This window comes from Bos javanicus, chromosome 22 (assembly GCF_032452875.1).
Source record: "Bos javanicus breed banteng chromosome 22, ARS-OSU_banteng_1.0, whole genome shotgun sequence".
Taxonomy (NCBI): domain Eukaryota; kingdom Metazoa; phylum Chordata; class Mammalia; order Artiodactyla; family Bovidae; genus Bos; species Bos javanicus.
In genome coordinates, this window is record NC_083889.1 from 14,492,129 (window position 1) to 14,512,136 (window position 20,008).

Sequence of the window (20,008 nt, forward strand, 5' to 3'; positions counted from 1 at the left end):
CTGGAGTGAGTAGCCATTCCCTTCTCAACCCAGGGATCTTCCCAACCTAGGGATTGAACCCAGGTCTCCCACATTGCAGGTGGATTCTTTACCATCTGACCCACCAGGGAAGTCCAAAATCCTAAGTGAAACAAAAGTAAAGACTCCACAGTATGCACCGAACCTGTGCAAACTGAATTAAATTACACACAATGCTGACCTTCTAAAGGGAGGGATCACAAGTTATGTGAGGTGTGACCTAAGAGAACACATGGTGCATTTGTGTTTGTGTGTGTAGGAGGGGTGCGTGTGGAACACGGACAAACATCGTGGTGGGTGGGGTTGAAAGAAGGAAGGCAAGATGAATGATGGGTGTCAGGGAAGGTTGTACAGAGGATGGAGAAGGGATCTAATGACTGGGGAAAGCGTTTCATTACCCTTTGCTAATAAATAACACTAAAATGTATACGTTATGGTAGATTTATAAACAGTTGCCTTGCGTTTTCTCATGTAAATGCTATGGCACTAGTTGGGTCCTTTCTGTCATTCTCAAGACCTCAGGCCATTTTGTTTGCAGGTGAGGACCTGAGGGAGCCCTGGAATTGTGCCTTCTCCCCTCTTACGCTCACTCCTCATGTGAGCAGGTTCTTCCTTGGGCCCATTTTCATTGCTCTAGCAGAAGTCTGCAAGTGGACTTCTGCAGACGAAGAAGCTCTGGCTGCACAGTCACTTCTCATGTGTCAGTGACACCCAGTCTACACACACAGCGACTCCCCACCCCTTGCCAGGGTGTCAGGCGTCGGTGCGGAGGGGGAATAGAAAATGCTTATCTCTGAAGGTCCAGAGCAGCCGCACCCATACCACACCAGGTGCCGACGGTACCAGGAACCCCAGGATCTGGTGAGCAAGGCAGCTGGGTGCTCATACCAGGAGACAGATTACCCTGCGACCTTAGGCCTGCTTTGTCACTTGGCACCTGCCAGCTTCCACTCTTTCTCAACAATCCAGATTCCAGTGTTGGTGTGTCTTCGCTTTTTCTTTTAAGAACAAAAATGGTTGGCAAGCAATCCTGTACGGGTTGACTGTTTTCCTTTTCAAGGGAATCCAGCATGTCTAACACAAAGCTGGAACAGACTCAGGTGGGAAATTGACATGACAGCTCAGCTTGTTAGCCCATCCACACCCCGCTGCCCACCAGTGATGGGCTCAGGCCATAGTGATTCTGGGTTATGGTTTGTGTTCTGCACTTCAGATTTATGTTTTGAACCCTGGAACATCTGCTACGTGACCTGCTGGTCCCACGAATGAGATGCGCCATGCAGCCCTCCCAGGGTACAGGAAGCAAACTGGGAACCCCAGCAACACATCAGAACTCTGTTTCTTCTCTGTATCCTCCTCAGGTGTATGAGTGATTTTAATGAGGACTGCTTCCAAGCTGGGGTACTTTTTGTCTCTGTAGTGCTTTGTTGGGTGCTGTCTCCCTCCTTTGTTCTGTCCCCACCTTCTCCCTGGAGGTGGCCTGGGTGCCTGCTTTTCCTGTGCCTGAAATGAGGTGGAGATGGTTTGGGAGGGGGTAGTTGACAGCAAGCTGTTCGTTAGCAGCCTGCCTTCTGCCGCGGGAGCTCGGTGACTGGCAATGGCAGTGTTTTAAAAAATAAAGATTAGAAAGAAAACTCTGCAGAAGCATCCTGTTAGTTAATTTTCTGCAGCCGGTGGAGGGAAGGTCTGCTTCTCAGCCTGTATTTCATGCAAGTCCCCCTGACCCTGTCAAGAATGGAGGATTAAGAAGCCCTCCCCTCTTCTGTCCTGGCTGCCCTGGGATGTAGGTAGAAGGCTTGCAGTACTTCCTGAAGGGAGGAAAGCTCTGGAGACCAGGGGCATGTTGTAGAGGAGGATTGGGGCCCTGAGTGGTTCTGCTTCCAACCAGAAGAAGGAACACAGGGAGCCACCCTTCTCCCACCTGCTTGTCTGGTTGGCCACGAGGGGGCCCTGGTGTGGCCCGTGCTCATCATCTGGAGTATGGAGGAAGGTGGCATGTGGCATGTAACATCTGAGACACTTCAAGGCAAACTCATAACTGTATCAGTTGTAATTTAATCCAAAATTGTTAGCACATATTCATTTTTAAAATGTGTAAATAATTTATTTTGAATTCTTATTGCATACATATATATGCATATGAGTATATAAAATTATGTATGTGTACGTGAATTACTACACAGCTAATAGTTTAAAACTTAGAAATTTTATTATATTCTTTTAATCATTTAAGTTGGCCACCTGATATGAAGAGTCAACTCATTGGAAAAGACCCAGATGCTGGGAAAGATTGAGTCCAGGAGGAGAAGGGGGTAACAAAGGATGAGATGGTTGGATAGCATCACTGACTCAGTGGATATGAGTTTGAGCAAATTCCAGGAGATGGTGAAGGGCAGGGAAGCCTGGCCTGCTACAGTCCACGGGGTCACAAAGAGTCAGACAAGACTTAGTGACCGAACAGCAAACATTTAAGTTTGATTATGAGTCCTCTCGTAATTAGATTCTTAATTTGGCAGACCCAATCTATTAGATTCTCCTATATACTTACAAAAGAGGATACGTAACTAACTTTGCAGCTCAGGAGCTGATCCTCCTTCTACCTGGGGGTAGTTATGGCCACAGCATCAGGTTTTCCTATTCCTTTACCTGCCTCCTCATTCCATATCCGGTTGGCTTATTCATAGCCACCCTCCTTAGAATGATGTTCATGCAGTGCTTTATGAAAAATATTAGTGACAGAAATAGAACAGTCACATACACCTACCCTCCCTTGCTTAAGATAAATTTAAAATATCTCCCTATTATATTCCACTTTCCTTTTTATGTCAGTTGCCTTATTCACTTGGTTGCCCGTTTTGTTTTCATGTTCATTGATATTCATGGTCTTGACAGATCCAACCTTTAACTGTTATTGATTGTATTTTCTTTTTGATGTTGGAATTATCACAAGCTGGCAGTGTGATGTCCTTTTAAGTGGGCCCTGACGCCTGATCGCTCCTACCCCGGACCTTCTGGAGCGGTTGTTTACTTTTGTGCAGCATGCTATTGCAGGCCTCTCTTGATTTTTCCTGCCCCGAGACATGGAATCAACAACTCTCCAAGAAGCCGTGTTAAAATTGGCATCAGAAGGCTGATCTGCTGGGGATGGGTAGAGAAATATCCCTTTAATTCCAACCCCCTTTTTTCTTTCAAATTTTGTAAATACTCCCTCAGTGTTTTCTCAGCTATTGACAGAAAAAGTTTTGGAGGTGGTTGGTGCCTGGTTTGTATTCAGTTGCTCTTGGTTTTCGCTGAGCGATCCTGGTCAAATGACTTCAGCTCTCTGAGCCCCCTTCCCTCGTCTGCCCAGCGAGGGGGGTCTTAGGTAGCAGGGGTCTGAGGAGTGAGTGAGCAGTAAAGGGCTGAGGCCTGATGTGCAGTCAGCACTCCTTAAATAGTGTTGAGTGAATGGACAGGGGCTTCTCTCAGGCTGCTTCTGGGACCTGTCCCAATTCCTGATCCGGGGGTGGGTCAAGAAGATCCCCAGAGAAGGAAATGGCAACCCACTCCAGTGTACTTGCATGAGAAATCCCATGGACAGAGGTGCCTGGCAGGCTATAGTCCACAGAGTCGCAACGAGTCGGACCCCACTGAGCATGCATACACACCTTGGAACCATCTCTGCAGAGTTGTGAATGGATTACTTTATCCTTTGGAGCCTATCACACAGCAATTTTGATATAGACATTTGATTTAAAACTTGCTCAAAACAAAAAAAAACTTGCTCAAGGCCCATAAAATTCACCCATAAATGATGCTGTTTCTTTACTCATTTCTTTCTTTTGCATTTTCTTAAAAAGTAAATTAAATGTATACAGTCTTTGGATTTGATAAAAGTCACATTCAGTGATATGTTGCTATTTAGAAATGGCACCTTCCCACCCCTAGATTACCACTCCTGCTCATTACTGTGAACTCAAGGCCTTTTATTTTGCTGGAAAAAAGCTAATAAATGACGTTTCTACCTCATTTCCCTAATTATGGCTTAGAAAATTGTGCTATCTTTTTAATTGCTCGTACTGGCTTGTTTCCTTTTTTAAAGAATTAGAGTGATGAAGATGATTGCAACTAACATTGGTTGTAGACTCACTTTGTCCCGGGCACTGTGCTGAGTGCTCTCCTGTGCATTAATTAATGCCTCACCCTGTCTGTGCGGCAGGTATAATAGTCACGCCATTTAGCAGGTAAGACTCAGGTGTCTAAGAAGGTCACAGATGGCAAATGAGGAGCCTGAACCAAACTTCAGGCCATCCGACTCCAAAAGCCCTTGCTCTGAGCTATGATATTAAACTGCCTGCCATTAGTACTCCATCCATCTATGTATCCATCCATCCCTCTATTCATTGGTTTTTGCTTCTGGGGTGATATGGTATGTAAATAAAATATTTTAAAAATTCATAGCACCGTGAGGTAAATGTGCCAAGCCTTTGTTGAAAAGTGTTAGTCACTCAGTCGTGTGCAACTGTTTGCGACCCCATGGACTGTAGCCCTCCAGGTTCCTCTGTCCGTGGAATTTTCCAGGCAAGGATGCTGGAGTGGATTGCCATTCCCTTCTCCAGGGGATCTTTCCAACCCAGGGATCAAACCCAAGTCTCCTCCATAAGCCTTTGTTGAAGAGGTTTCTAACTGCACCTGACTTTTCTACGATGCTTTATGGAGTTTTCATTCTTTGTTCCTTCATTCCATCTTCATTTTGAAAGTTCATTCTAGACCTCACCCCCTGTACTGGATTGAACCTGTTAAACATGCTGATTTTGAGGAAACTGTTAACTTTCCATCAGTTTATTTATGAGACCTATAATCATCTTTCAGAAGCACCTTGCTGCTGCTAAGTCACTTCAGTCATGTCCGACTCTGTGCGACCCCAGAGATGACAGCCCACCAGGCTCCCCCGTCCCTGGGATTCTCCAGGCAAGAACACTGGAGTGGGTTGCCATTTCCTTCTCCAATGCATGAAAGTGAAAAGTCAAAGTGAAGTCGCTCAGTCATGTCCAACTCTTAGCAACCCCATGGACTGCAGCCTACCAGGCTCCTCCGTCCATGGGATTTTCCAGGCAAGAGTACTGGAGTGGGGTGCCATTCACTTTAAACAAACAAAATCCTCAGAAAACCTTAGGACACCAGCTTCAGCTCATCTGTCATGAGGAGTGACATCCGAGAGGCTGCCTGGTGGTTTGCTGTGGTGTTCTTGAGAGCTGCCATCGATGGTGGAGAGACATGATAAGGACCAAAGGAAGAGAGATGTGTTCAGATAATGGGGGCAGTTACAGCAGGAATTAAAACTGTTGGCTGCTGACTTTAAATAGGTGAATGTCCTAGAAAATTTTAAATGTGTATCCAAGTTGGGGTCAGGGAGAGGGAAGGGCATATATAAACCACCACCCCCTCAACATACACACTCAAATAGTTTTCCTCTAAATTACCTGCTACTCATACATACAGTTAGGCAGATATACACATACATATACATACACACACACTATAAAATCTACCCCCAAATCTTTGCTACTGAAGAGCCTTGTCATGAAGTGTCATCTGGGGACCAGCAGCCTTGCTAGCATGTGAGAGCTTGTTAGAAATGCAGAAAATTGTGCACAGTTGCAGACTTGAGGCATTAGAATCTGCACTTTAGCAAGAGCTCTGGATAATTCACATGCACATTAAAGCCTGGGCAGCCCTGCCCTAGAGGGATGCCTTTTCCTCCAAGTTCATTAACTAGGGCATCATGTGGCTGTGGAAGGATAGAGGGAAAGCCTCCCTGTTTGATCACTGTGGAAGGAAAGAAGCTTGCCCTCCCAGTAGTGGAAAAAAGTCCTTTTACTATTACTCATTCCCACATTATACAGTCTTGAGTAGAAAATTAAGAGGGAAGCTGGACCAAGCTGGCACATTTGTTGCCACTGACACCAACAGATGGTTACAATACCCAGCTAACAGGCTGGTGAGGTTGCATAGGTAGTTTTGCTCGAGGGCAGCAGTCTTCAAGGGAGATTTTGCTGCCAAGGGTCATTTGGCACCATCTGGAGACGCTTTTGGATGTCACGTCAACAGAGAGACAGGGTAGTGCTTCTCGCACCTAAATGGGTGGAGACCATGCCCAGGACAGCGCCTGCAACAGAGAGCAATCTGACCCTAATTGTGCGTCTGTAGTGCTGAGGTTGAGCAACCCTGTTTAGCAGATGAGTTTAACTTATAGCAAGTCTAAAATCTTTTTAATTATCCATTACTCATTTAAATATTTCAAACATGCTAAATAATTAGGACTAATAAATGTTAGCTTCACTTTCCTTTTTTTTTTTTTGGAAAGAAATAAAACATTGTTGTTTAGTCGCTGAGTTGTGTCTGACTCTGCTTCCCCATGGACTGTAGCCCAACCAGGCTCCTCTGTCCATGGGATTCTCCAGGTAAGAATACTGAAGTGAGTTGCCATTTCCTCCTCCAGGGGATCTTCCTGACCCAGAGATAGAACCCTTGTCTCCTGCTTGACAGACGGATTCTTTACCATTGAGCCACCAGGGAAGCCCAAATAAAACATTCACAATGCATTTATAAGGACAGTTTCAAAGTCCTATCCCCTCACTCCTTTCCTAGAGGGAACCACCTTCCTGAGGGTGGGCTGTTTCCTTCTGGTGTATGTTTTTGTACTTTGATAACACATTTTAGTGTCCGTGAAAGCAGCCTATCTTATTGCACAAGCCCCCTCTGTGATGGCTTTCTCCTCTATTTGTATGCTGCAGGCTGTTTTTCCAGGAGTTTGAGCCAAGGCATGAACAGAGAACAGGACTGTATCTGTATGAAAATGGTTCCCTTTTCTGAGTAATTTACATTTCCTTTAGGCGGCGGTCAAAATTTTTAAGGAAAGATGTTTAATAAAGAAGTTGCAGATTTTTAAAGGGGTTATTTTTCAAATGTAGAGTCCATAGTGACCCAGAATTAAGCAGATAGATAAACTTGTCCTGACATTTGTTGGAAGAGATGATGGTGATAATGTTCCTGGCGCCACCCCCTTCCCTGCCTGCACGCCCTCCTTTCTCCTAACGTGGCACCTCTCAGCCCCGCTACCAGCATCCTTGGAAGACGTTTCCTCCATCTCTGCATCATTTTTTTTTTCCGAGCCGGCCTGTTTCTATGGCAACTGTTAGATTGAAAGATGAGCGGGAGCTGGGCGGCGAGGCTGGAGTGAGACCTCAGGGTGGTGGTGTGTGTCCCTGACGTCACCCTCTGTGCTCCCGGATAGGACGGCTCTGGCTACTCCCATTCAGGGCTGCTGGCCGCTGCCGCTTTATTAGCAGGACTGCCAGGGTCTCTGATAGCTGTGCTCCTCCTCTTCCCCCTCCATGATTTTCCTTTTCACTGCCCCTTTTCCGTCCTGGCTCCAGACTGTCATTAAGGATGCACAGCTTAATTCTGGCATGTTTGGAGATGCTCTTCTGCCCGGCATTCTGGAAGGGCAGGGGGGCATGGCAGCGTTTCACCTGACGTCGATGGTGCCGTGAAGTCCATTCTTTCCTCTGCCAGAATACTGACTATGCAGAAATTTATCGAAGCGGATTATTATGAACTAGACTGGTATTATGAAGAATGCTCAGACGGTAATTATGGCTCCTGCAAAACAGAGCGGGGATGTGTAGGGCCATTGTCCCTTCGGGGGAGGGGGTGTCCTGGAACCTTCCTGGGCAGACAGGAGGAGGGAGGGGCACGGGAGTGGCACCGCATGGCTCTGACCGTTTCGAAGGCGTGGTGAAGGGGGACAGCAGGTGGGCAGGGCTCGTGATGGGGGGAGGCTCCTTGGCAGTCTGGAGATGGTGTTGGCGTGCTGGGCTTGTGAGCATTGCACTTAAGTGGGATTGAATTCTCTCTGGGGTGATGCGTGTGTGTGTGTGCATGTGTGTGTGTGCAAGTGGAGATGTCATCATCTATGGTCCAGGGACTAGTGTCTTCAGGAAGTGGTCCTCTGGCCTTGGAGAATCCAGCTTTCCTGGGCCCAGACCTGGGAGCCCAGGGGAGGCTGGAAAAAAAGGCAGAAGCAGCTTCCCACCTGGCAGTCAAGTCAAACGAGTTATCTTGCGGGATCCCACAGAGATGGGGGTGGGAGATGTTGGGAGGGGCTGGAAGAGTCTGAATCCTTCGTGTTTGGGCAGAGAGGGTGTGGTTCATTCCAGAGGAGACTAGGCAGAGTTTCTGTGGCTGGAGCAGCCTCGGGAGATTTCCAGACACCAGGAAATGGCACTCAGGTGCATTCTCAGGCCACAGGGGAGGGGCCTCGGGCGCCTGTGGGGTTGGCATCAAATTGTATATGACACAGTTAACCTGTCGTCTTTAATTCTTCTTTAAAGTGGCCCTCTATCACATGCCTTTACATAAACACACACACAAGAGGACCCAATATCTGTATACTTGAAGGGTCCATTCCCTGGTGATCATAATGTTCTCAGCCCACACGAGCCAGTAATAGGTAAAGTAACTGCTTTTTAATTGAATTGGGAGTTTCAGATCACTCTAACATGACTACATTTGATTAACCTGAATGATGTAACTGGCTGGGACCTGGCCTCATTAATAAGCCGAAGAACTGCATAATTATCTCTGTATTTGCTAATTTCAGCCTTGACTGTGAGCCACAGAAGAAAGGCCAAAAGCTTTTGTTGGAGGGGGTGGGTGGGTATTTAAACGCACTGAGAAACTTCCCCAGCTGAGCCCCAGCATCCCCGAGCGTTAGATACAGACATTGCCATGTCGCGTCCCTGTGCATCTGTAAACGTCTTGAGTGATGATGATGGTGGGCAGCTCCCAGGGTCGTGAGGGGGAAAGATGACTCAGTTGTTTTCTTTGGGGTATATTATTTTTAAAGCAAGTTCCTATCCTATTACCCAACTCCAGGCGGCAATTATAGGGGTGCTTCTTTTCAGATTCCATCATTGACCTCTTGAATTTTCCTTGGTGATCTGTGACTCACTGAACCCTCCATAACTTTTTAGAGTGTGGACCACTGGAGCACGGCACATTGGTTACAGCGGAGGGCCTGTGCCACCTCCACCTCCCAGGGGACGTGTTGGGTGTGGCCATGGCTCCCCCGGAGCTGTCCCGGAAGTGACGGGGGAAGGGTTCTTACTATCTTGCCCTAATTGTGACACCGTCCAGCTTTATTTACACCCTTGTCTGAGGAAATGAAGGCAGTCACTCGCGGTGCTCAATCTGAAGGGTGAGAAGAGGCCTGCTCTTGTCTGGGTGTCTCTCAGAAGGATTTTCTTACCCAGCCCTGTCTTGGTTGAATCTTTTGGCCCCAGGCAGCCAGATCTCTCTTCTTCCAGAAGAAAAGGAAAACTGAAAAAGAGGCAGCTCCTCTGTCCAAGGGTAAATAAATGTTGATAGCAGTTACTGTCTAAGTGTACGCTGAATGAAATAGTTGCTTTTCTCCTCCGTACCAATTTGGATGAAGTAGAAAAGGCCACTGGGACAGAATTTGCTGGGACAACTGACATTTTCATAATCCCATTTTAAAGATAGTTAGCAAAACAGGGAATCAAAGGAATGGAAGCTCAGAACTAATGTGGTTTAGGAAAGCCCCAAAGGGAGTGGGGAATTCAGGGATACGCTAATATTGACGGTGCTTGTTTATACACGTCTGACTAGTTCTTTCCTGACCTCGCCAGGTTAGTCTGGAAATGGAGGCAGTGCGCCTTTGTTTTTATGCAGCTTTGGAACTGCAAAGCAGTCTTTGAATAGCCCTTTCAGCTCCTGGTTCTGAACTTCCTGGTGAGGAGGCCAGGTAGGAGTTGGACACACAGAGTGTTGCTTTGTCTCTCTTATTATTTGTCATTGGAATCTTTAATGTGGGAAACTTCCAGGGAGCTTTCCATAGTAATAACAAAAGATGAGTCAAATGTTTTAAAAAAGATGCAAAATCATCATTTATGTCATAGTTACTGACTTGCACTTAAGTTGCAAGGTTAGCACCGAAAAAGTAATACATAAGGGTGGAAATATAGACTGCAGAACAATTAGGGACTGCTCTATTAAATGTGGACTTAAGAAACGGCTGCTGTTCTCTTTTGAGGTTTATTCAGTCTACCGACTGTATCCTGCCCCCATAATGAGTTTTAGTTGTGAAGTCTTAATACTCTGTCTCATCCCCTCAGCCCCCCAAACACATTCAGACTCCAGAGGGTATAACAGGGGCATGGTGCAGGAGCTTAGAATAGTAAGCAGTTGGAGAGGTTGATTGCCCAGTACCCTAAAGTGATTTTTAGAGGTTTGAAATAACCAATGATCAACACAGTAGTACAGCAGTGGCCTGTGCAGAATTTGCACATGTGCACTCAGCGTTTATAGCTTAAAATTCTAGCATCAAACAGGTTCCTGGTTACCCACATTAACTGTGTCCCATCTCTTAATTGCAGGAACTTCTAAAACCTGGCAAATCATGAGTCACCCCATTATTTAAAAAGCATATTCCCAGACTAACTCCAGACCAGGAGAGGCCCTGAGAAATCGGAATCTTTAGTGCATGCTGTAGGTGATTCTTTGCAGCAGGTATGCTTGGAGAACAGTGCCATGGAGACCATCCTGGGGCCCAGGGGTCTGGAAGATGATTCTTTCTGTCTGTCGTGAAATCTTAGGTTGTATGTCCCTGAGTTAAAGAAACGGAGTGCACTTTCATAATTATTCTAGAAATAGGCAGAATGGCTGGAAAAGCACGGCCCGGAGTCTGCCTTTGAGGCCCGTGTTGCATTCTCTGTGGCTGTGTGGTATTTAAAAACAAAACTCAACTGATGAAGATAAAACTAGCGTTCTTCAACCATTCAGGAATTGAGCCTCATCCCATCTAGCAAGTAGAAAGAACTTGGAGGAGCTGTATGAAATGGAAGGCTTTTGTAGACAGAAGGCAGCAGGGACAAGAAAAAGGATTATCTCATCTTTCTTTGGGGGACGAGTGGGGTCTCTCAGGCCGATTACCTCATTACTGCTGACCAGGAAATTCCAGACTGTCTGGCTAAGACTTCATTCCTGGGAGAGGCTGAAGCTGCAATTAGGTCAGGTATTAAGTCTTGGTTGACTGCCCCCGGGGCTTAGCACAAGCGACTCCATTGGAGGCCTGTTGTCTCTGTTTGCCAGCAGTTAGGCACATCCTGGGACCCCATAAGCCTCCAGCAAACCCAACTCTCCCACCTGGAAAATGGGGACAACCCCCCTGGGCCATCTCATAGGATGGTAAAAGCATGAAAATAAAGTAAGAGCTCTTTGTGATCAGCTAAGTGCTAGGCCAGTACTTAATATTATCTTTTCAGAAACAGTACTAGTTACTAGGTTCTTTTTAAAAATTCCTCTGAAAAGGTAACTGGTTTGTTGAACAAGGTATAGTGTCTTTACCCTGTTTCTTGCTGTAGTCTCTTTTATAATCATCCACCCTTGTGTCCCTTTTTGCAACATTATAGATTTGAATGTCGGGGTGGGAGATGAGGGTAGTTCATATTGATTTTATAAATGGAAACACTCAGGCAGATTACACAGTGATTGTTCTTACAACTTCTTATCCATGATGAAAGTCCATGGCATTACACTTAGGTGGCACATACGCTGTTCCGCGATTGCAGTGACCTCTAAAATGTCACCCAGAGTCAGGGTGACTGGTTTGTGAGTGAAGTTTTGTCAGATATTTTAAGCATTCACTGAGAAACTGTTAAAAGGCTTTTGAGATGATTTTCTGACTTTCCTGCGCTTGTGTTGAACATAGGTAAGCAGGCCCCATTTTTCATGTTTCTTGTGGAGTGTACCCCTGGAGGTAGACACTGACTTTCCCTTTCCAGGCATAGCTCTCTTCTGAATGACTGCTAAGAGGATATTTTTTTTTTAAGAGTTAAATGTAAATATATGATGTAGCTGTACATTTTTATCAGCAACTTTAGTAAAGCAGAGATAATGTCCTCCCTTAGATGTAGAAGCAAAGGGCTCAAGAGCTGAGAGAGGGCCAGAGGGAGCATAGAGACCAAGTTTTTAGAGCTCTGTGTTTCTCTCTCTGTTTTTTAAATAGCATAAGCAAGGGCCTTGGGGAAGTGACCTTCAGCGATGGGCCACCTGCTCTGTGTGGTCAGGGAAGTAAAAGGACAGCGAGGCTCATGGAGAGTGGAGCAAAGTGCACGGGACACAGAGGGGCAGGAGACTCTTGACTGTGCAGGAGGAGCTGTAGCAGGAACAGGCTACACGGGAGATGCAGGTCCAGGAGTGCCAAGCTCCTGTCTAAAGACGAGGGGCAGCCTTGGGTGTGCCTGTGCCATGGGACTTTTTGTATTGATGGAAGCATTCTGCGCTGTCCAGTTTGGTAGCCACTAGCCCCTTGTGGCTGTGGAGTGTCTGAAATGTGGCTACTGTCACTGAATTTTGGATTTCATTTCATTTTAATCAGTTGAGATTTCAATGTAAGTGGGTAGCTCTAGTGGCTTGCAACCACTCTTTGGACAGAGGAGGATGGAGCTTTGGGGAGATGCATCCGTGGAGGTTATGTGAAACAGAGCTGGAGAGGACCCTCACAGGAAGAGGTCCCTCTGCCCACTGGGAGGCAAGTGACACTTCTCTCCCATAGCCTTGAACTTCCCTGGACCTGGGTCAGAACCACTCCCTTCCTGCTTGCTCTGAGCCCCTGCATTGGTCCTCACTGCTGGACAGCACACAGTGTAGCTGCTTGACTGCTGGGGTGAGCAGCTTCCCAAGGGAGGGCTGGGCCACCCTCAGCTCCACACCCCGTGTCCATGTCCCATGGTCCATCTGTCACCTGGCACAGGGATGGCCAGGCCTTCTTGCTGGCCTTTAAGTGTCATATTCTGTTTTGATTTTTGGAAAAACTGTTCTCTCAGACAAGATGCACTTTGGCCCATCTCTGCCTTTAACCTTGAAGCGAATGCAGAGGTGGATGAGGTTGGAGAATTCCCTCACATTCCTGCAGAGGAAGTGGGGCAAAGGAAGGGGAAGGGGTTTGAGGTGGGGGTGGGGAGTACCCTGAAGAATGAGGGAAGTGAGAGAACGGGGGTGACACGGGCAGGCTAGAGTGGTCTTGTGTTCATGACACCATGTCCTAGATGTATTTTTAATTTGCCTATATATTTTTTAAATTACATAATACAAAGAGACTTGGACATCATTTACTAAGGGTAGCCTAGGATTGAGTTAAGAGATGAGTATAACCAACTGGTAATGAGTAAAATCACTTAATAGTATTTTCAAATATATGAAATCAGCTCTTGTTTTCATTCGTATATACTGTAGCCCCACCCAGTAACCTGCACATCTCATAGTCCATCTGATACTCACGAATTAAGTATGTACAAAGTGGAGATTTCTCCCTCCCTCCCTTCCCAGGCCTTAAGACTCACTGTCATTTGAATTGAATTAACAAGCCCCAATTTGATAACGTCAATGAGATGAAAGAAAGTATCCCCCCTCCCAGAGTGTATGCCTTTATAAACATTGTATTTAAACTTATGAAGATTTTCAAATGTGATTTTGTGCTTCCTGCCACTGAATTCCTACTGACCCAAATTTTTATAAACAACACATTTTTACCATTGTAAAATGTAGCAATTCTTTTCAGGTTCCAGAAAAGTAACCTGTCAAGGCATATGTCTTTAGGTATTAATTTTAATAAAATCTTTATTCTATTTCATTTTCTGTCTATAGGCACTGGTCTATGGTCTTCTATTCATTTTTATGGAGGTAGTGATTCAGTGTAGAGTACATTTTTAGCTGCCTAAGAAGGATCTGCAGCCTTAAGGATTCAAAGATGGACAAGACCAAGTTCCTGAACTTGTGCAGAGAATTCTTGCTGACAATCTTGCCTCTGCTAAAGGCCTTCTTGGTTACCTGGGGGAGGTGACTGGGCAGAGAGGTATTTTAGGCCTCCTGCTAAAGCTTTTAGGAGCAGAGAGAACTGCCACAGTGTAGCGGGGAGGTGGCTAAAGCCCAGGAATTGTAGAATATGCTGTGATTCTCTGAGACACCAGTGCTTCAGGCTATCTTTCAGAGGATTTGATAGAAGGACCTGCCATTTCACCGTTACAGGCAAAATCATATAGTGCAAAGGAATTGATTATGAGATACGCAATAAAACTGGATTCTTTTTTTCAGGCAACTTTGCAAACTTTTAGGCTATAGATTTTTCCCTTTTTATCCTGCAATTAGAAAAAATATATTTATAAATTAAGTAAGAGTGGAATTTATAAAATGCAGTTTAAGAAGAGCAAATGTAATGTATTATTACCAAAAAAAGACTGGGATGAATTAGGCTTAACACAAGTAATGTTTCCTGCAATTTACCCTTTTCCTCTTGCTAGAAACCCAAGTGGTCTTTTCCTTCCCTGTCCAGCACTGTGTCATACTGTTGTCACACTCAAGATTTGTTTCCCTTTTGAGACACACCCACAGAAGCTCTCTCATCGGAGAGTATTGGGCAGTCAGTCACCAGGGCACCTCCTCTGCCAGAGCGCGAACTTTGGACAGGTGTATGTATCTGCTTGAGGCATAATAGGTAAATTACCCTTTGCAGTCGCTCCGTGAAACTTCCAGGAAGTCACCATTCCTCATTGCTTCTGGGGGAGGAAAAGTGGGAGAAGAATCTGGATCCAGATAGCTGGCCTGACACCATGCACCTGCCTACTCCCCTCCCATCTGACTCCATAGCACCTGTCAGAGCCACCCCGCCCCCCACCTCCGTCCAGCCCCGCCCCAGGACTGGGCGGGGCTTTCCCGTTCCTGATAGGTGCTTCACCCCCTCCGCCCCACCTCCTGGCTCTGGGAGCCACCCCCTTCCGGGTCCACCTGGATGACGATGGGCCAGTGGCCCTGTGCACACCCTCCATTTCAGCTGAGCCCGGGCATGTCTGTGGCCCCCACCAGGCCCCTGCGTACGCCCCAGGGGCCCCGGCCCCAATGCCTCCTCCGGGAAGGCAGCCAGGAGCTCCCTCAAGGACAGCTCCTTAGGGTGATGTTTTGGCTTTGGGGTGACTTCAGCAATGTCCCTAAGAGATGTGGGAGAAGAAGAATGTTTTGAGTATGACTGCCGGAATGAAGAGAGGAAGCCTACCCTGGAGCAGCAGGAAACCCTGGACCTCTTGGAGGAGGGTAAATTCTGTTCTTTGCTCCAGTCTGATCCTTTCCCTGTTACCATCTATATAGAACTGGCTGTTTTACTGGTCTCACAGCAGTCTTTTATTTCCTCAGCGGAGTGTAAGGTCAAGTATGCATGTCTTACATGGTGACTGTCAAGCCACCAGGAGAGAAGCTGTGTTTCCAGCATCCTGGGACATCCCCTTGTCCCCTTTTTTCTTTCTAGTTTACACCTCCCTCCTGGAAGACCACTCACTGTCTTAACTTGTATCCTCTTTGGTTTGTTTTGCCTGTTCTCGACTATGTAAATGGAATCAACAGTGTGTATTATTTTGTCTAGCTTCTGTTGCTTAACTAATATCTTTGAAATTCATACTTGTTGTAAATATCAGTAGTGCCCTCCCTCTTTGTGGCATCTTAGCACTGTGTTTTCGGAGAAGGCAATAGCACCCCACTCCAATACTCTTGCCTGGAAAATCCCATGGATGGAGGAGCCTGGTAGGCTGCAGTCCATGGGGTCGCAAAGAGTCGGACACAACTGAGCGACTTCACTTTGACTTTTCACTTTCATGCATTGGAGAAGGAAATGGCAACCCACTCCAGTGTTCTTGCCTGGAGAATCCCAGGGACGGGGGAGCCTGGTGGGCTGCCATCTCTGGGGTCGCACAGACTTGGACACGACTGAAGTGACGCAGCAGCAGCAGCAGCAGCAGCACTCTGTTTTAAGAGTTTTCATTGTTTTCGTTTGACAGAATGAGTTTTGGTGGGTTAATAGAAACTTGAGTCATTATTAAATGTTTTTGTTTATTTTAGGAAATTGTTTATTTAAAAAAATTATTAATCGCCAATTTGAAATAGGGGTTTTTAAAATATATGTATAGAGAGAAATATTTCTAATAGAAAAATATAAGAGCTGACTTTGGAATTACCTGGGAACCTACCACCAGGCTATATCAAAGAGGTGCTGCTTTTTGAGAAGAGGAAAGGGTATTAAATAAAGATACACCCAAATGTTGAGTGTGAGCTTCTTAGTCAGGCTTTTGGGGTTTTCACTCAGAGCCTAGAAAAAGAGATTTTGCAGGGGAGTGGGGAGGTGGGGTAAAACAGAAAGTTTAAAGAGCAACTGTGGGAAGTTCTTTAGGTTTTGAGTAAAAGCAATCAAAAGATTTTTTTCAAAATTCTGCTCTCTGATGGCCTGTTTCCATGTCTTAAAATAACTTTTGTTCTTTAAAGGGTTTATAATTGGCTGTATACTGAACGTGTTTGTCTTTTGAGGTTACTACCCTGAAAATATTATAGGACAGTTAAAAGTGTTTAATTGGCAAAGGGGAGTGGGGAGCAGGGGTTTCCCTTGTGGCTCAGCTGGTAAAGAATCCACCTGCAGTGTGGGAGACCTGGGTTCGATCCCTGGGTTGGTAAGATCCCCTGGAGAAGGGAACGGCTGCCCACTCCAGTATTCTGGCCAAGAGAATTCCATGGACTGTAAAGTCCATGTGGTTGCAAAGAGACATGACTGAGCGGCTTTCACTACTACTACTAGGTGGGAGCAGTGCTGAAGCCCCAAGCTCCACCCAGTCCTTCCCTGAAGGAGATGATGGAGGTGAAAGGAGAGAGGCGTGACAGCTCCATGGGGACTGTGCATTTATTGGGTTCCTGGAGGTGATCAGGAGAAAGGCATCTATCTGTTCTAACAGAACCAGGGCTGGCCCAGACCTCACTATATCAGCTTGTGTCACTTAAAGGCAGGCCACTCAGCATGTGGACTGGGTGCCCATGTCACCTGGGAGCTTGTTAGAAATGCAGACTCTCAGGCAGCACCGCAGACCTGCTGAGTCAGGATCTACATTTTAACAATACCTTCAGGGGATTCCTGTGCACATTAAAATATGAGATGAGTTGCTGTCTTAAACCATAGTAAGATGATTTTTCAAATCAATTATTGAGCTATATGGTTCTAAATGAAAGGTTATAATACGTTCTAGAAAAGTAGCATATATCCTTGTCAAGAGAAGGAAAAATATATTGCACATATTTTATATATATTTCATATATCTATATATTTTGAACCTTTTAAAAAAAAACTGACAGCCAGATGATAATGATGATAATAGCCTCTGTTTATTATGTATTTACTATGTTCCAGGCGCTATTCCAAGTACTTTTAAGTAGATTCATGCATTTAATCTTTAAAATAAGCATAGGAGTTTAAGGACTGTTGTGATTTTCCATTTCATAGGTTTATAAGAAGAAATGTAAGCAACTCATCTGAAGTAACACAGCTCATAGATGATTTCAACCTATGTAAACTGGCTCTAGGACCCTACAGAGACTGCTCTTAAATACTGTGCTAGCAGTTCTCAAGGTGGGGTCCCATCTGGCAGCATCAGTATCACCCAGGAACATGTTACAAATGCACATTCTTGGGTCCAGCCCCAGATCTGCTGAATCAGACATACTGGGGTGGGGCCCAGCAGTCTGGCTTGTAACGTACCCTCTGCATGATTCTGGTGTGCCTTGCCCCGTGCTGATCCATGTCTCACAGATGCCAGGGTCTCCACTTTGTGATCATATTTGACGGAGGGGAGGATTGGGGACCTGCTCTGTATTTGCCCTCTTAAGATAGTCTGTTATAGTTCTCTTCCTGCTCTTATTTGTTCCCATCCAATTTCCCTCTTTTCTCTAATAAAAAAAACTTTTAGCTCTCCAGAAGGTGAAAATAATATTTTCAAGACAGTAACTGCAAAAGAAAGATACAGTTGATCCTCGGTATCCACAGGGGATTGGTTCCAGGACCACTGTAGGTACCAAAACCCATGGATACTCAAGTCCCTCATATAAAATGGCACAATATTTGCATAGAACCTACACATATCCTTCTGTATATATTAAATCTCTAGATTACTTATTGATACAATGACTAATACTTTGTAAATGCTATGCAAATAGTTGCCAGCAATGGCAAATTCAAGTTATGCTTTTTGTAACTTCTTGGAATTTTCTTTGTTTCTGAATATTTTCAATCTGGGGTTAGTTGAATCTGCATATGTAGAGCCCATGGATATGGAAGGCACACTTCATTGTCAATGTGCTCAGTTTTCTTTGGAAAATAAAATTCACGAGACTTGCTCCCAGCCTGAAAGAAGTGTGTGGTGTAGATCAGGAAGATAGGGATTTGGTTTGGAATGCTTGGTTTCTGTGTCCACTTTTGCTGGAAACAAGGAGTTCACTGGGCACAACTCTGTTTTCTTCTGATCCTGTCACACTACCACAAGTGCAAGAGAAGTCTCTGTGAATAGTGAAAATACGTGCTTGATGTAGATGTAACTGTGTTCCCTGGATTCTGAGGTGGTTTCCTACACTGTTAAAAGTTCCTAAAGAGACGCTTTTGATTGAAAACTGAAAGATAAAATCAGTTTGGTGTAACAGATCAAACCAGTCAATCCTAAAGTAAAATCAACCCTGAATATTCATTCGGAGAAGGCAATGGCAACCCACTCCAGTACTCTTGCCTGGAAAATCCCATGGACGGAGGGGCCTGGTGGGCTGCAGTCCATGGGGTCACTAGGAGTCAGACATGACTGAGCGACTTCACTTTATTTTTTCACTTTCATGCATTGGAGAAGGAAATGGCAACCCACTCCAGTGTTCTTGCCTGGAGAATCCCAGGGACAGGGGAGCCTGGTGGGCTGCCATCTCTGGGGTCGCACAGAGTCGGACACGACTGAAGTGACTTAGCAGCAGCAGCAGCAGAATATTCATTGGAAGGACCGATGCTGAAGCTGAAGCTCCAGTGCTTTGGCCACCTGATGCAAGGAGCCAACCCATTGGAGAAGACCCTGATGCTGAGAAAGATTGAAGGCAGGAGAAGGGGTGACAGAGGATGAGGTGGTTGATGGCATCACTGTCTCAATGGACATGAGTTTGAGCAAACTCCAGGAGGTAGAGAAGCTCAGGGAAGCTTGGCATGCTGCAATCCATGGGGTCACAAGAAGTTGGACACAGTTTAGTGACTGAACAGCAACACTAATATTGGCAGCCAAGGATACAGGAGACATATGTTGGTCCCCCCAGGTCATCTTGTGGGAGTGATAGGCACTTCCTGATGTCACCCATTTCATCTTCAAAGCGGCCTTTGAAATAAGCATTATTTCCATTTTGCATTCAAAGCAACTGAGACTCAGATAGGTTATCCAGAGTCCCAGCACTGTAAGCACAGAACAGGGCCCTCACCCTGCTGTGGGGTCTGCCCTCCACCACACCTGGCTCTCAGCTAGTAGAGCCGTGGGCCCTTGCCTTGCATTATCTCACATTATCTTCCTAACCCACGAGGCACCCGGAGAAGCAGCTTGCTTGGATCACACAGCTGTCAGAGGCAGCATGGCTCTTTTTGTCTTCAGGAGAGAAAATGTCTAGGTTCTGTGTCCTTCTGGTCCCTGGAGGCTTGTGTGGTGCAGAAACTGACTTGATCTCAAGTGATTTCTTACTGAGCGGTATTCTCTGAGGTGGGCTTTCTTGTTTTCCCCCCATCCCTGAGATGGAGCAGGGTGGTCACAGTGCTGCTGAGCGATGATGCAGTGGTCACACCCCTCTGTGCCCGAGCTGTGATACCAGCTCCAGGAAGACACTGGTGAACAGTGGAGTTTTCTCATCACATCCTTGTGGTTTGTTGTGGGGCAGTTTCCTCCCGCTTTCTCAAGGAGGGGTCTTTGTCATGTTTTCTCACCTGGATGCTTCTGTGGCTGTCACTCAATTACCAGATTGGTCACTGATTTCCTGGCAGGTATATTCAGGATGGCCTTCGGGTGGCAGGGTTTGAAAAGAGCATGTGGCGTGGTCTGGGGTTTACTGAGCCCTG

The 20,008-nt window shown here is 45.9% G+C and overlaps 1 protein-coding gene across 16 annotated transcripts in view; it reads left to right on the plus strand.

The window, feature by feature from the left end:
- The window catches only part of TRAK1 (trafficking kinesin protein 1), a 100,762-nt gene that overhangs the window by 32,540 nt on the left and 48,214 nt on the right, over positions 1–20,008 (plus strand). The window contains exon 1 of one of the 16 annotated variants that reach the window (XM_061396063.1): positions 7,205–7,649. The exons of 10 other annotated variants lie outside the window; for them this stretch is intronic. In XM_061396063.1, the coding sequence (XP_061252047.1) occupies positions 7,586–7,649 (64 nt within the window). In that variant the 5' untranslated portion in view covers positions 7,205–7,585. Of the gene's footprint in view, positions 1–7,204; positions 7,650–14,855; positions 15,169–20,008 lie in introns of those variants that run through there. 5 more of the 16 variants (XM_061396065.1, XM_061396067.1, XM_061396061.1 and 2 more) reach the window with 5 other exon arrangements.